This window comes from Sorex araneus, chromosome X, assembly GCF_027595985.1.
Source record: "Sorex araneus isolate mSorAra2 chromosome X, mSorAra2.pri, whole genome shotgun sequence".
NCBI classification, from domain to species: domain Eukaryota; kingdom Metazoa; phylum Chordata; class Mammalia; order Eulipotyphla; family Soricidae; genus Sorex; species Sorex araneus.
Window position 1 is genome coordinate 333,789,219 of NC_073313.1, and position 12,087 is coordinate 333,801,305.

The 12,087-nt window shown below is 53.7% G+C and overlaps 1 protein-coding gene across 16 annotated transcripts in view; it reads left to right on the forward strand.

The window, feature by feature from the left end:
• Positions 1-12,087, forward strand: part of DYSF (dysferlin) — a 214,406-nt gene that overhangs the window by 59,277 nt on the left and 143,042 nt on the right. For 8 of the 16 annotated variants that reach the window (XM_055122406.1, XM_004609122.2, XM_055122407.1 and 5 more), the window contains exons 6-14: positions 673-765; positions 1,054-1,259; positions 2,295-2,423; positions 2,819-2,881; positions 3,998-4,048; positions 5,385-5,415; positions 5,913-6,028; positions 7,902-8,028; positions 10,399-10,502. In XM_055122406.1, the coding sequence (XP_054978381.1) occupies positions 673-765; positions 1,054-1,259; positions 2,295-2,423; positions 2,819-2,881; positions 3,998-4,048; positions 5,385-5,415; positions 5,913-6,028; positions 7,902-8,028; positions 10,399-10,502 (920 nt within the window). The remainder of the gene's footprint in view (positions 1-672; positions 766-1,053; positions 1,260-2,294; positions 2,424-2,818; positions 2,882-3,997; positions 4,049-5,384; positions 5,416-5,912; positions 6,029-7,901; positions 8,029-10,398; positions 10,503-12,087) is intronic. The other 8 variants (XM_004609126.2, XM_004609130.2, XM_004609128.2 and 5 more) reach the window with 1 other exon arrangement.

Here is a 12,087-nt window from a genome sequence, read left to right on the forward strand (position 1 = left end):
GGGCCCAGAGGGGTGTGGGAGGCCCCTCTGGTTGCCAGGTGGGGTGGGGGCATGGCACACGGGCTGGGTGGGGGCTTGTTCCCAGGGCACAATTCAGAGTTTCTCTCCTGGTGGAGGGAGCAGGAAGCAAACCTGGCCATGAGCTCTACAGGGATGTGCCCTAAGCCGGCCACACCAGCGGTACCCAGGGTCTACTCCCAGCTCAGTGCTCCTGGTCACTGCCAGTGGGGCTTGGGGATTGGTCCCGGGGCTCTGACCTGCAAATTCGAGCTTAGCCTTGCGCTATACCCGGCCACAGCAGGTCCCAGTTCCTCAGTCGGTAGTGTTTGAACCGAGACAGGGGAGGTGGTCTGGGGTGTCGCCCGAGCAGGCAGCAGCGGGTGAGGCTGGCAAGGCTGAGGGCCTTGAGGCTCTGGGAGCAGGTCTGAGGGACCGAGGTCAGGCCCCTTGAGGAAGGTTCCTGGAGGCGAAAGCAATGAGGGGGACAGTCCCCAGTGGAAAGGACCTCTGTGTGTGTGTGTGTATGTGTGTGTGTGTGTGTGTGTGTGTGTGGTGGGCACTCTCTGCTCTCTGCCAGGCTGGGCAGGAGGCTGGGCTGGGGCTGGGGGCTGCCCGGCTCCCCTCACCTAGCTCCCTCCTGCCCTCCTGGGCTCTGCCCTGCCCATGTGCCAGGTGGGGGACCGAGCCGGGCCGAGACTTGGTCTCTGCTCAGTGACAGCACCGTGGACACGAGATACTCTGGAAAGAAGTGGCCGGCCCCCACGGGTGAGCCGCCGGCCAGGCGCTGGGTCCGACCCCGCGTAACTGTCTCTTCTACCCTCATCGCCGGCCACTCTCAGGCTGGGCCTGGGGGCCTGCCAGTCGGGGGGCCATTCTCTCTCCTTCCTGACCACTAACTGGACTCACGCTGCGTTCTGCTGCTGGAAGTATCTCCTCCTCCTCCTCCTCCTCTTCCTCATCCATCTCGGCTCACTGTGTGGAAGCCAGGGCCAGGGGAGCCTCTAGGGGCTGGGCGGGGCCCCGGGGCTCGGCCTCACTGCACCCCCTTCGCAGACACAGGAGAGGAGGACACCGAGGATCCGGGGCTCACGGGAGATGAGACGGAGCCTTTCCTGGAGCAGAGCGGAGCCCCAGGTCCGGGGGCGCCCGCCACCCCCAGGAAGCCACCTTCCCATCCTCCTCCCTACCCGGGGAGCAGGAAGAAGAAGACCACACCTGCACCCAGAAGGGTGCTGTCAGACAAGCCACAGGACTTCCAGGTGAGGAGAGAGTGACCTGTGACCCACAGACCCACAGACCCACAGACCCACTCACAGACCTACAGAGCCGCTCACCCACCCACCCAAAGACCCACCCAGAGATCCACAGACCCATCCATGGACCCATCCATGGACCCTCTCACAGACCCATCCATGGACCCTCTCCAGACCCACAGACACACCCACACACCCACAGACCCTCCACAGACCTCCTCACAGACCCATAGACCCACCCACACACCAACCCAAAGACCCACCCAGAGATCCACAGACCTTCCACAGACCCACAGACCCTCCACAGACCCCCTCACAGACCCATAGACCCTCCATAGACCCACAGACCCTCCACAGACCCCCTCACAGACCCACAGACCCTCCATAGACCCACAGACCCACAGACCCCCTCACAGACCCACGGACCCGCCCACAGTCCCACAGACCCGCCCAGAGACCCACAGATGTGCAGACTCATCTGCACACTCACAGACCCACAGACCCACAAACCACCCAGAGATCCACAGACCCATTCACAGATCCACAGACCCACCCAGAGCACTATACGTATTTTATTTTCCATGAAAATGGTTTTAGTATTTTTAAATTTCTTAGTTTTTATATTTTGCCACATGTCAAAGCACAGATATATCTTCGTTGTATGTCCTAGCAGAATGGTGAAAACCAATATTCCTCAGGGTGTGAGAAAATGGTGCCTCTGATAATATAAAGAAAAAGTGGGTTCCCTTTCTGGTGTTTGTTTCGCCATGGAGGGAATTCAGGGAAGTGTGTGGAAGCCTCTCGGAGCCATCAGGGCCAGGGTTAAGAGGGGCTTCTGCCCACTGGGGGGCTGACACGAGGAAGCTGGTAGCCTGCCTGGGCAGCCTGGCAGCTCCCGGGGCGTGGTGGGATCTTCTCGATTCTGACGGTCCTAACAGGCTCTTTCTAACTCCACTTTGACTAGCGAGGCCGTTCCAGGAGGCCCTTGGCGTCTCCCTCCCTGCCACTAACGCTCTCCTCCTGCCTCCTCCTGCCTTTCAGATCAGGGTCCAGGTGATCGAGGGGCGCCAGCTGCCAGGGGTGAACATCAAGCCCGTGGTCAAGGTCACAGCAGCTGGGCAGACCAAGAGGACGCGCATCCACAAGGGAAACAGCCCGCTCTTCAGCGAGGTGGGGGACGCTGCTTGGGTGGCGCTTCCCTGCCGGGGACGCTGGGCTTTGACAGCCGCAGCTGTGCGTGGGGAGATTGCCAGGCCCGGGCAGGCCTCTGGGGCATGGGGAGAAGCTCTGGCTCTGATTCCTGCCCTGAGCTCCAACTGCCCATGTCCCTGTGACCCCCCTTTGGCCCTCTGTAACTCCATGTCTCTCTGACCCCCTGTCCCCAAGCAGTCAGGTGAGGACCAGCTCAGAGCACATTCCCGCTGAGCTCAGCGCAGGGCGCTGTGACTGAATGACCTGCCCTGCTAGACCCAAAAGCTGAGGGTGGTGGGGAGGCAGGGGGGCCTTTCCCCTGCTGGGAGGCCAGCACCGGCTCATTAGTCTCCCCTTCGGCCTGAACCTTGCAGACTCTTTTCTTCAACGTGTTTGACTCCCCAGCGGAGCTGTTTGACGAGCCCATCTTCATCACGGTACGTGTCCGCAGGCTTGGGCTTCCCCCTGGTGTGTCCATTCACAGGGACGCCAGCACTGGAGTATGTGCCAGCACGTGTGTGCACCAGTGTGCACATCTGCATGTGTGTGTGTGTGTGTGTGCGTGTGTGTGTGTGTGTGTGTGTGCACATTGGAGATTGTGTCTCCATGTAGATGTGTGAGTGCACACCAGAGTGCATGCCTGCACACATATAAAGATACGTGCACACAAACACGCATGTCTGTGTACACACACGAATATGTGCACAGCAGCGTGCACGCGTATGGTACACACGACATGCATGTCTGCATACTAGTGTGTACATACCAGCATGCATGTCTGCATGAATCTGCGCATTCTAGCATGCATGTACACACCAGCAATCACATGTGCATACCACACTGTGCACATGCGTACATGTACATGCCTACAAATCAGCATACATATGTGTATGGGTGCATGTCTGTGCACATGTGTGCTTCTGCCTTTGTGGCAGTGTACCTGTCAGCAAGCATGTATGTGCATATCAGTGTACATGTGTAAGCACTGTGTCAGTGTGTGCGTGGCTCAGGGTGAACATGTGTGTGACAGCGGCAGTGGTGATGGGAGCAGCTGGAGCTATGCTCTGTGACCCAGGTGGCACAGCAGCAGATAGGGAAGGAGCATGTGTCCCAAGCCAGCCTGCTCAGCTCCGTGTCCCCCTATGCCCCATCCCTGCTGTGGCCACGTGACTTCCCACATTATTTCGCACATCCCTGTGCTTCTGTCCAAGGCTTCATTGCTGGGCTGCAGAACTAATATTTTTCCCCTGAAGTCCCTAGAAGGGCAGTCTAGTTCAGTGGCTAAGGCGTGTGCTCAGGAGGAAACAGTGGGTCCTCATCCTCATTTAGAATGTATGTGATCCCAGCCCTGGGTGTGTGGGCCTATGTCTTTGTCTGTAGAACAGGGGAGTGCTAACCCCTGCTGGGGGCTCTGCTGGGGGCCAGAGTCTGTGAGGAACAGTCTCCACAGGGGAGCTGGCTGTGCTCTGTGGGGACAGAGGCTACTGAGCCGGGCCGCTGCTTGGGCCAGCACGCACTGGATCACCGGACTTGACACTTCCTTCTCTCTCCAGGTGGTGGACTCCCGTTCCCTCAGGACGGATGCCCTCATCGGGGAGTTCCGGGTAACTTCTTCCCTCCCTCAGGAGCTTCTCTCACATTCTCATTCCCCAGACAACCTGTCCACCCCGGGGCGGGGGGCATGGGGAGAGAAGTGGCCTGTGCCTCTCGTTTGTCCCAGACAGACAGAACTGGGTGGTTCACCGTGGAGAGCGGAGGGCTGGCTGGGCAGAGAGCGCCCAGGTCCGTCCCGCAGGCTCTGTAGCTCCGTGTCTGCTACACTCTGCTACTCTGTAGCTCTGGAAGGGGCGGTTTCCATGTTTCTATTCTCAGCAGATTTGTTCCTTCTGGAATGTTCAGGGCTGATCTAGTGGAGAGACAGGGCACAGGCTTGCATTAGACTTTCCCTGGCTCTCCAAATAATGTATGGCTGGTCCAAGACAGAAATCAAGTCATTTTCCTGGAAAAGCATTTTATTTATTTATTTGTTTATTTATTTATTTATTTATTTATTTACTTATTTATTTCCTTTTTGGGTCACACCCGGCGATGCACAGGGGTTACTCCTGGCTTTGCACTCAGGAATTACTCCTGGCGATGCTCAGGGGGCCATATGGGATGCTGGGAATCGAACCCGGGTCGGCCACATTCAAGGCAGACGCTCTTGAATGTGATGTGCTATCTGCTCCAACCCCCAAGCATTTAATTTTTAATTTTTTTTATTTTTAAAGAAGTGGGCTGGAGCCCAGGACATTTTGAACCAATGGGTCTTGATTATATTTGGAATGTTCCATTGTTGAAACACGTCCTTGTTCTGAGACTCCAAATGTTCAGTTAAAAAATTACTCTCTTCCCCTCATTATCAAAGTAATCTGTGATCAAAAATCCTTTGATTTTTAAGAGCAGTGTTAGAGGATTCAAGAAATAGAGCAGAAAGCGCAGAATTCCCTCAAATTCTCTGCCTCCCCCTACTTTCAACATCCTGCTGATGTGTGACTTTTTTGCTTTGTTCTGCTTCTGTGCTTTGTGGGTCCTCTCCCAGGCGTGCTCAGGGGACTGTGTGGTACTGGTGACCCAACCTCAGCCTCCAGCCTGCAATGTGTACACTCTAGCCCTTTGACCTATCTCTCTGGCCAACCTGCAACTTTTAAAAAATTTGGGGAGATACAATGTGACCAGAGTCAATGCACAATGAGAATCATTCAGGTCTCCAGCCAGGGGCAGCAGCGGCCCTTCTGTTGTGCTTCCTTTGCTCTACCTTTCCCTTGCCTCAAAGATCATCAGATGCATCAAAATGCTTCTTTGTGCCCCCAAGTATTCTCAAAACATGGCTCCTTCTGCGCTCATGGATGTGCCCTGCTTAACATGCAAGAGTCTGATCTGTTTCCTGTCTAATTTCAGATGGACGTGGGGACCATCTACAGGGAGCCCCGTGAGTCATTTCTCCTTCCTCTGGCCACTTCTTGCAGTTTGGTTCTGGTGGCTTCCTGGGGTCCCCATCTGGGAGCTCTCACTCTTCCTCCTTGGGACCTGGGGGACCTTTGAGGAAGGTTGATCTCAGAGATGCAGAGAGGATGGTGTTTAGCCACGACCTCAGGCACGCTAGGCCCTCAGCAGGTCTCAGTTGCCTGTCGAGGGATGCTAACTCTGTGCTTTGTGGGTGCTGGAGGCCCTGGTTCCTGCCCTGCTCTGGCCTCTTCCTGAGAGAGAGGGGACGACCCCGGGCCTGGCTTTGGCAGCCCCCTCTAGAGGTTTCTCTAATGCCCATCATGCCCAAGAGTCTGCTGCCAAAGATGTGTTTGAAGTCTGCTTCCACATCCCAGGGGATGGATGAGTCCATAACTCCCTGGCATGCAGCCTGCCCCAGGATCTTGGCTGGGATCCCAGCATGCTGACCGTGTGGTGACCAGGGTACCTGGCCTCTCTCAGGACACGCCTACCTCCGCAAGTGGCTGCTGCTGTCCGACCCTGACGATTTCTCTGCGGGTGCCAGAGGCTACCTGAAAGCCAGCCTGTGCGTGCTGGGGCCCGGAGATGAAGCGCCTGTGAGTACACAGCCTCCTCATGGTGGGGGCACTGAAGCAGTCATGGACACACACGCATACATGCACGTGCACGCACTCAGGCACATTCATGCCCACTCCCACATGTGTGCACCAAACACATACACATAGGCACACTCACATTCACATGCACACAATCAAACGTCACCACACTCATATGAACACATTCACATATACTCATACTCTCACACACACTCACACACTCTGACCTGTACCACATGCACATGTATACACACTAACATTTGCATGCACACAATCACACGACACCACACTCATGTGCATACATACTCACATATACTCAGTCTCACACACATTCACACACTCACATACTGTGACATGTACCACATGCACATGTATGCACACTCACATTTGCATGTGCACAATCACATGGCACCACACTCATGCGCACACACACATACACTCAGACTCAGACTCACACACATTCACACACACTCTAACATGTACCATATGTGCATATGTGCACTCACATTCTCATGCACAATCACGTTGCATTACACTCATGCACATACTCACCATACTCACACTCACACACATTCACATTCTGACATATACCACATGTACATGTATGCACACTTACATTCACATGTGCACAATCATGCAGCAGCACACTAATATGCACACACTCACATATACTCATTCACACATATATTCACACACATGCACATACACTCACACGCTATTACATACATGCACCGCATGCACATGTATGCACATTTATGCAGGTACACTCACATGCTCACAAACATGTGCACAATCACACTACACTTACATGCATATTCACATACACACACTTGTGCATACACAGTCTTACATGCACCACAAGCTACATGCACACTCATGCACATGCAAATACATTCACATGTGCCACTCACACTCTCTAGCATGGACCCTGGTGTGAATGAAGGTCTAGGCTCTGCTGCTGTAATGACATGCCCCAAGTGAGAGGCGTGAGGGAAGATGAGAGCTGATTCCTCCCATTAGTGTCAGTGTGGGCAGTTCAGGTTGACTGGCCTGGCACTCCTGTTGCCCCTTGGGACAAGACAGTTGCTTCAGTTCCTGTCATCACATCTGCATCCCAGCCAGTGGAGCAGGAGGAAAGGACTGACTTCATGTAGGCTTTTCCCTCTGAATTGCAGCTCCCTTGGCCGGGACCTCTGTGGCCAGGTTCTAGCCCCTCAGCACGACGCTGCCACCTAGTGGCCATTCACATATCGCATAATACTTGAACGGATCTTGAAGACGGTGGCTGGTTTAGACCGTCTCTTCTTGCACTATTTAAAACTTAAAAGTTTTTATATATATAATATAATTGTACATATTATTTTATATATATTATTATTTAATGTATATGTCATTGTATAATTTATATATTATTTCATATATGGATTTGCTTGTTGGGGTCTCACCCAGTGATGCTCAGGGGTTGCTCCTGGCTCTGCACTCAGGAATTACTCCTGGTGGTGCTTGGGGGACCATATGGGATGCCGGAGATCGAACCCGGGTCGGCCACATGCAAGGCAAACCCCCTCCCCACTGTGCTATTGTTCCGGCCCCCAAAATTATACATTTTTTACAGGGCCCGCAAAAGGCAGTTTCCAGGGTGCCGCGGGGTGCTGGGGGTAGACCCCGGGCCCCGTCCCACGCTAGGCAGGCGCTCTCCCACTTGGGCTGCCTCCCAGGCCCGACTCGCTCCTGATGGCCAGAGAGGGCCGGGGTCTCAGGAGCGCAGCCACCCTCCAGAGCGGATTGCCCACAGTGCGTCCCCGTGGTCCATGGCAGGCAGGGGTCTGGGTGCTCAGGATCTGACGTGCTGGGGGGTCGTGCTTGATTGTAGGTGGAGAGAAAAGACCCCTCCGAGGACAAGGAGGACATCGAGGGCAACCTGCTGCGGCCCACGGGCGTGGCCCTCCGAGGGGCGCACTTCCGCCTGAAGATCTTCCGCGCGGAGGACCTGCCCCAGAGTGAGTGCAACCCCCGCACCCCTGCAGCCCCTGGCCCTCTTCCTGGCCAGGGGTGCGGGCGCTACCAGACTCTCCTAGTTCCATCTGCGAGTCCCTCCGGGGCATTGACCCCAGCAACATTCTGCACTCTGGGGGGCTGGAGCGCCCTGATCTTCCTTCCTTCCTAGAAAATCCACAGGCCAGGGTTGGGGGAGTCGTTGCTACCACGTGGGATTGGTGGCCCTCGATGGAGACCACCACAGGTCCTGGGCCCTGCTGTCCTAATCTTCCTCCCCGACTGGGCACTGAGAGCACACGGTGGTGATGGTGGCTGGGACGGTGTTATCTCACGGCAGTGGCCAAGTCCTCTCCCTCTACCTCCCATGCCCCAGACCCCCAAGTCTGGCCCCATGCAGGACTCTCCAGGTGATGGCAGGTGCTAGGGAATCAGATCCTGAATATTTTAGGGTGGTGGGAGTCAGTCAGGTCGCATGCTTGGATCATCCTGGTAGGACTTGATATTTCTGGTTTCTCCCACCTGCAGTGCTGGGGATTGAACCCAGAACCTCATGCATGAAAGGCAAGAGCTCTACTACTGGGCCACATCCACAGCCCCTGGTTGTCCCTAAAGGCTCTCAGGGCTTGGCTTGCATTTCTGGTTTTGTTTTGTTTGAGGCTCTCTTTTGGGATGTTTGCTCGTACAATCTGGTCAGTGGCTGTCTGTGGCAGAATCTGCAAAACGGCCACATGTTGCGCTCTCTCTCTCTCTCTCTCTGTCTCTCTCTCTCTCTCTCTCTCTCCCTCTCTCTCTCTCTCCCTCTGTCTCTCTCTCTGTCTCTCTCTGTCTCTGTCTCTCTCTCTTTCTCTCTCTCTCTGTCTCTCTCTCCCTCTCTCTCTCTCTCCCTCTCCCTCTCTCTCTGTCTCCCTCTGTCTCTCTCTCTGTCTCTCTCTGTCTCTGTCTCTCTCTTTCTCTCTCTCTGTCTCTCTCTCCCTCTCTCTCTCTCTCCCTCTCTCCCTCTCTCTCTCTGTCTCTCTCTGTCTCTCTCTGTCTCTCTCTCTCTGTCTCTCTCTCTCTCTCCCTCTCTCTGTCTCTGTCTCTGTCTCTCTCTCTCTCTCTCTCTCTCTCTCTCTCTCTCCAACCATAACTTGGGCTTGAAAGTTTTGCAGAAAATTAGTTGATTGAAGATTTCTGCTTTGACTAATGATTTCAGTAAATGAAATGGCTTCCTGTTGTGTAAGTTAATCAGACAGAAATCTCAGGGAAAACCTCTAAATGTAGATTGGTTATCAACTGGGCATTAAAAACATGCTTAAAAGCATTCTGCGTGTATGGGTTAAAGCAGCCAAAGTGAGGCGGTGAGCTTGTGAAGGGAAGGAAAGAGCCACATTTGCTCGTGGTGCAGGAGTTTTGTGGTCAGTTTTTGCAATGTTGTTTAAATAGAAATAAGTATATGGGTAAGCCAGCAATTTGCAGTTGTTGCTCTTATACATTCATGCAGCCATTAACCAGCATATACCTGTTATATACTGGGGGATATAACCCCAAATTCTTCCACTATCTCCTCCTTGCACTCTTATTTATTTGTATACACACTTTTTTTGCATATCCAAATGTATGTATATCTACCCATAATTATACACATGGACTGGAGCGGTAGCACAGTGGGTAGGGCATATGCCTTGCACACGGCTGACCCAGGTTTGATTCCTCCGTTCCTCTCCAAGAGCCCGGCAAGCTACTGAGAGTATCCCTGTGGCATATTCGATATGCCAAAAACAGTAACAACAAGTCTCACAATGGAGACGTTACTGGTGCCCGCTTGAGCAAATCGATGAACAACGGGATGATAGTGCAGTTATACACATATGTATATAATATGGATAATTCAGCAATATGTTGGTTAGTGTAGCTTTGATTCCACCCCCCACCCCAAAGTTCTGGGCATAGAACCAGAGTCTCACAAGCTCTGGACGACTGAGCCACACCCCCAGCTCTCATAGTTTCTTTAAAAAATAGAATTGACTTATTGATCAACTCTAGGTAACCCGTTGCACCTACAGATATAAAGAAAGTGCCAATAACAAGATATTTTTGGAGCCACTTTCATCCCTCCCTGCATTACTTATCACCCTTCAGTGTGGCTCTCTAACCCACCCATGCGAGTGGTCAGCTGGTGAAGCTGTTCTGGAGTCCTCGAGAACAGAGGGGACAGTGGACAGGCTGTCTGGGGCTGGGGAAGGAGGTGGCATGGCCGGGAGCCCCAGCACTGAAGGGCCTGTGGGAGAGAGGGGGTGTGGGGGGACACTGCGGACTGGCTGCTTGGACAGCGACGGGAAATTGAGGTTTTCAGACGGGAGAGCAGGAAGTGACCAGCGTGTCCTCCTCCCCAGTGGACGATGCTGTCATGGACAATGTGAAGCAGATCTTTGGCTTTGACAGTAACAAGAAGAACCTGGTGGACCCCTTCTTGGAAGTGGGCTTTGCGGGGAAAATGGTAAGGAGCGTGGGTGTGGGGGAGCCTGGGGGAGGGGGCTGAGTCTATGCATGGTGCTGGCGAGGGGGGCGGAGGGGGGTGCATGCTGTCCTCAGTGTCCCCCACCAGAGGTATGTGCACATGGAGGGAGCCCCGGAGGGGGGTGCACGACGGCCCAACCACTGCTGTCTGGGGCTGCACTGCTCACCTCCTGGATGCGTGATGCAGAAGGAGGAAGGATAACTTGGACAGTCTTGCAGACGTTCGCCCTAAGGAGTGGGGTAAATTGTCCTGATTTTCCAGATGGGGAAAGACTTCTCTCAGGAGGGTTATTCCCTGTTCTCACCATGATGGGCTGGGGAGAAGCAGCACCAACCTGCCTTCACGCCCAGTGGCTGCCTCTGAGCTGAGTCTTGGAGCTCGGGCTTCCTGAGTCCTCGCTAGGGCCTGCTCCCAGGCCTTCTATTTGGAGATGCTCTTGGCCGGACCTGGGTTTCCTCTAGGGAGGCCTGGGGGAGGAGGTGGAGGGTGAGGGTTTGGCCCAGACTGTGCAAGGCTCATGGCTCCTGCAAATTGCTGGCCCCATTTCCCCTCTACAGCAAGTGAGTTATCGTGAAGGAGGAGGTTGGGACATTGACTCTGGAAAGCCTGCGCCTGTCAGCTTTCTCTGGTGGCCCTCAGGCTTCTGCGCACGCCCCTCCTTGCCTGCTCATCCCCCTGTGGCCTCTCTCCTCTCTTTGTGCTGCCTTTCCTGCCATTTCTTTCTGCCCTTGCCTCCTTCACCCCCGCCCCCTTAAGCCTAGGAGTTTCTTTATCTCATTACATTTCAGCCTGAAGAATTCTGTTCTCTGCCCACATTCCCCTGCCTTGCCCTCATTGTAACGGGAAGACAGTGCTGCAGTGCTACAGTGCCCTCATTGCATTTTCTCTTGTGGACGCTGGGTGGCACTCTAATCTAAGACCTGTGGGTTGCTGGATTGGGGCAAGCCACTCAGGGGCTGACAGGTGTGTGCTTGTGTGTGCGTGTGTGTGTGTTTGTGTGTGTGTGTGTGTGTGTGTGTGTGTGGTGTTTGTTTTCCAAATATGATATGAGAGGAGGAAATGAGAAGTACTGCAAAGCAAGAACACTGACACTGACTGTGGAATAATTCCACTGATTGTTGGGATAGAATTTTTCTTTTTTCTTTTTGGGTCACACCCTGCGATGCTCAGGGGTTCCTCCTGGCTCTGCACTCAGGAATTACTCCTGGCAGTGCTTGGGGGACTATATAGGATGCTGGGAATCGAATCCGGGTTGGCAGCGTGCAAACGCTTTACCCGCTGTGATATCCCTCCAGCCCCTGGGATAGAAATTTTACTTGGCAAAATTTAAAGAAAATCAGAGGAAATCAAGGAATATGAAAATAAGTGACTGTGTTTCTGTACTTCTCACACCACTCTGGGGTTCTCTGTTAGAATACTGTTAGACCTTCCTTCCTTCCTTCCTTCCTTCCTTCCTTCCTTCCTTCCTTCCTTCCTTCCTTCCTTCCTTCTTTTTCTTTCTTTCTTTCTTTCTTTCTTTCTTTCTTTCTTTCTTTCTTTCTTTCTTTCTTTCTTTCTTTCTTTC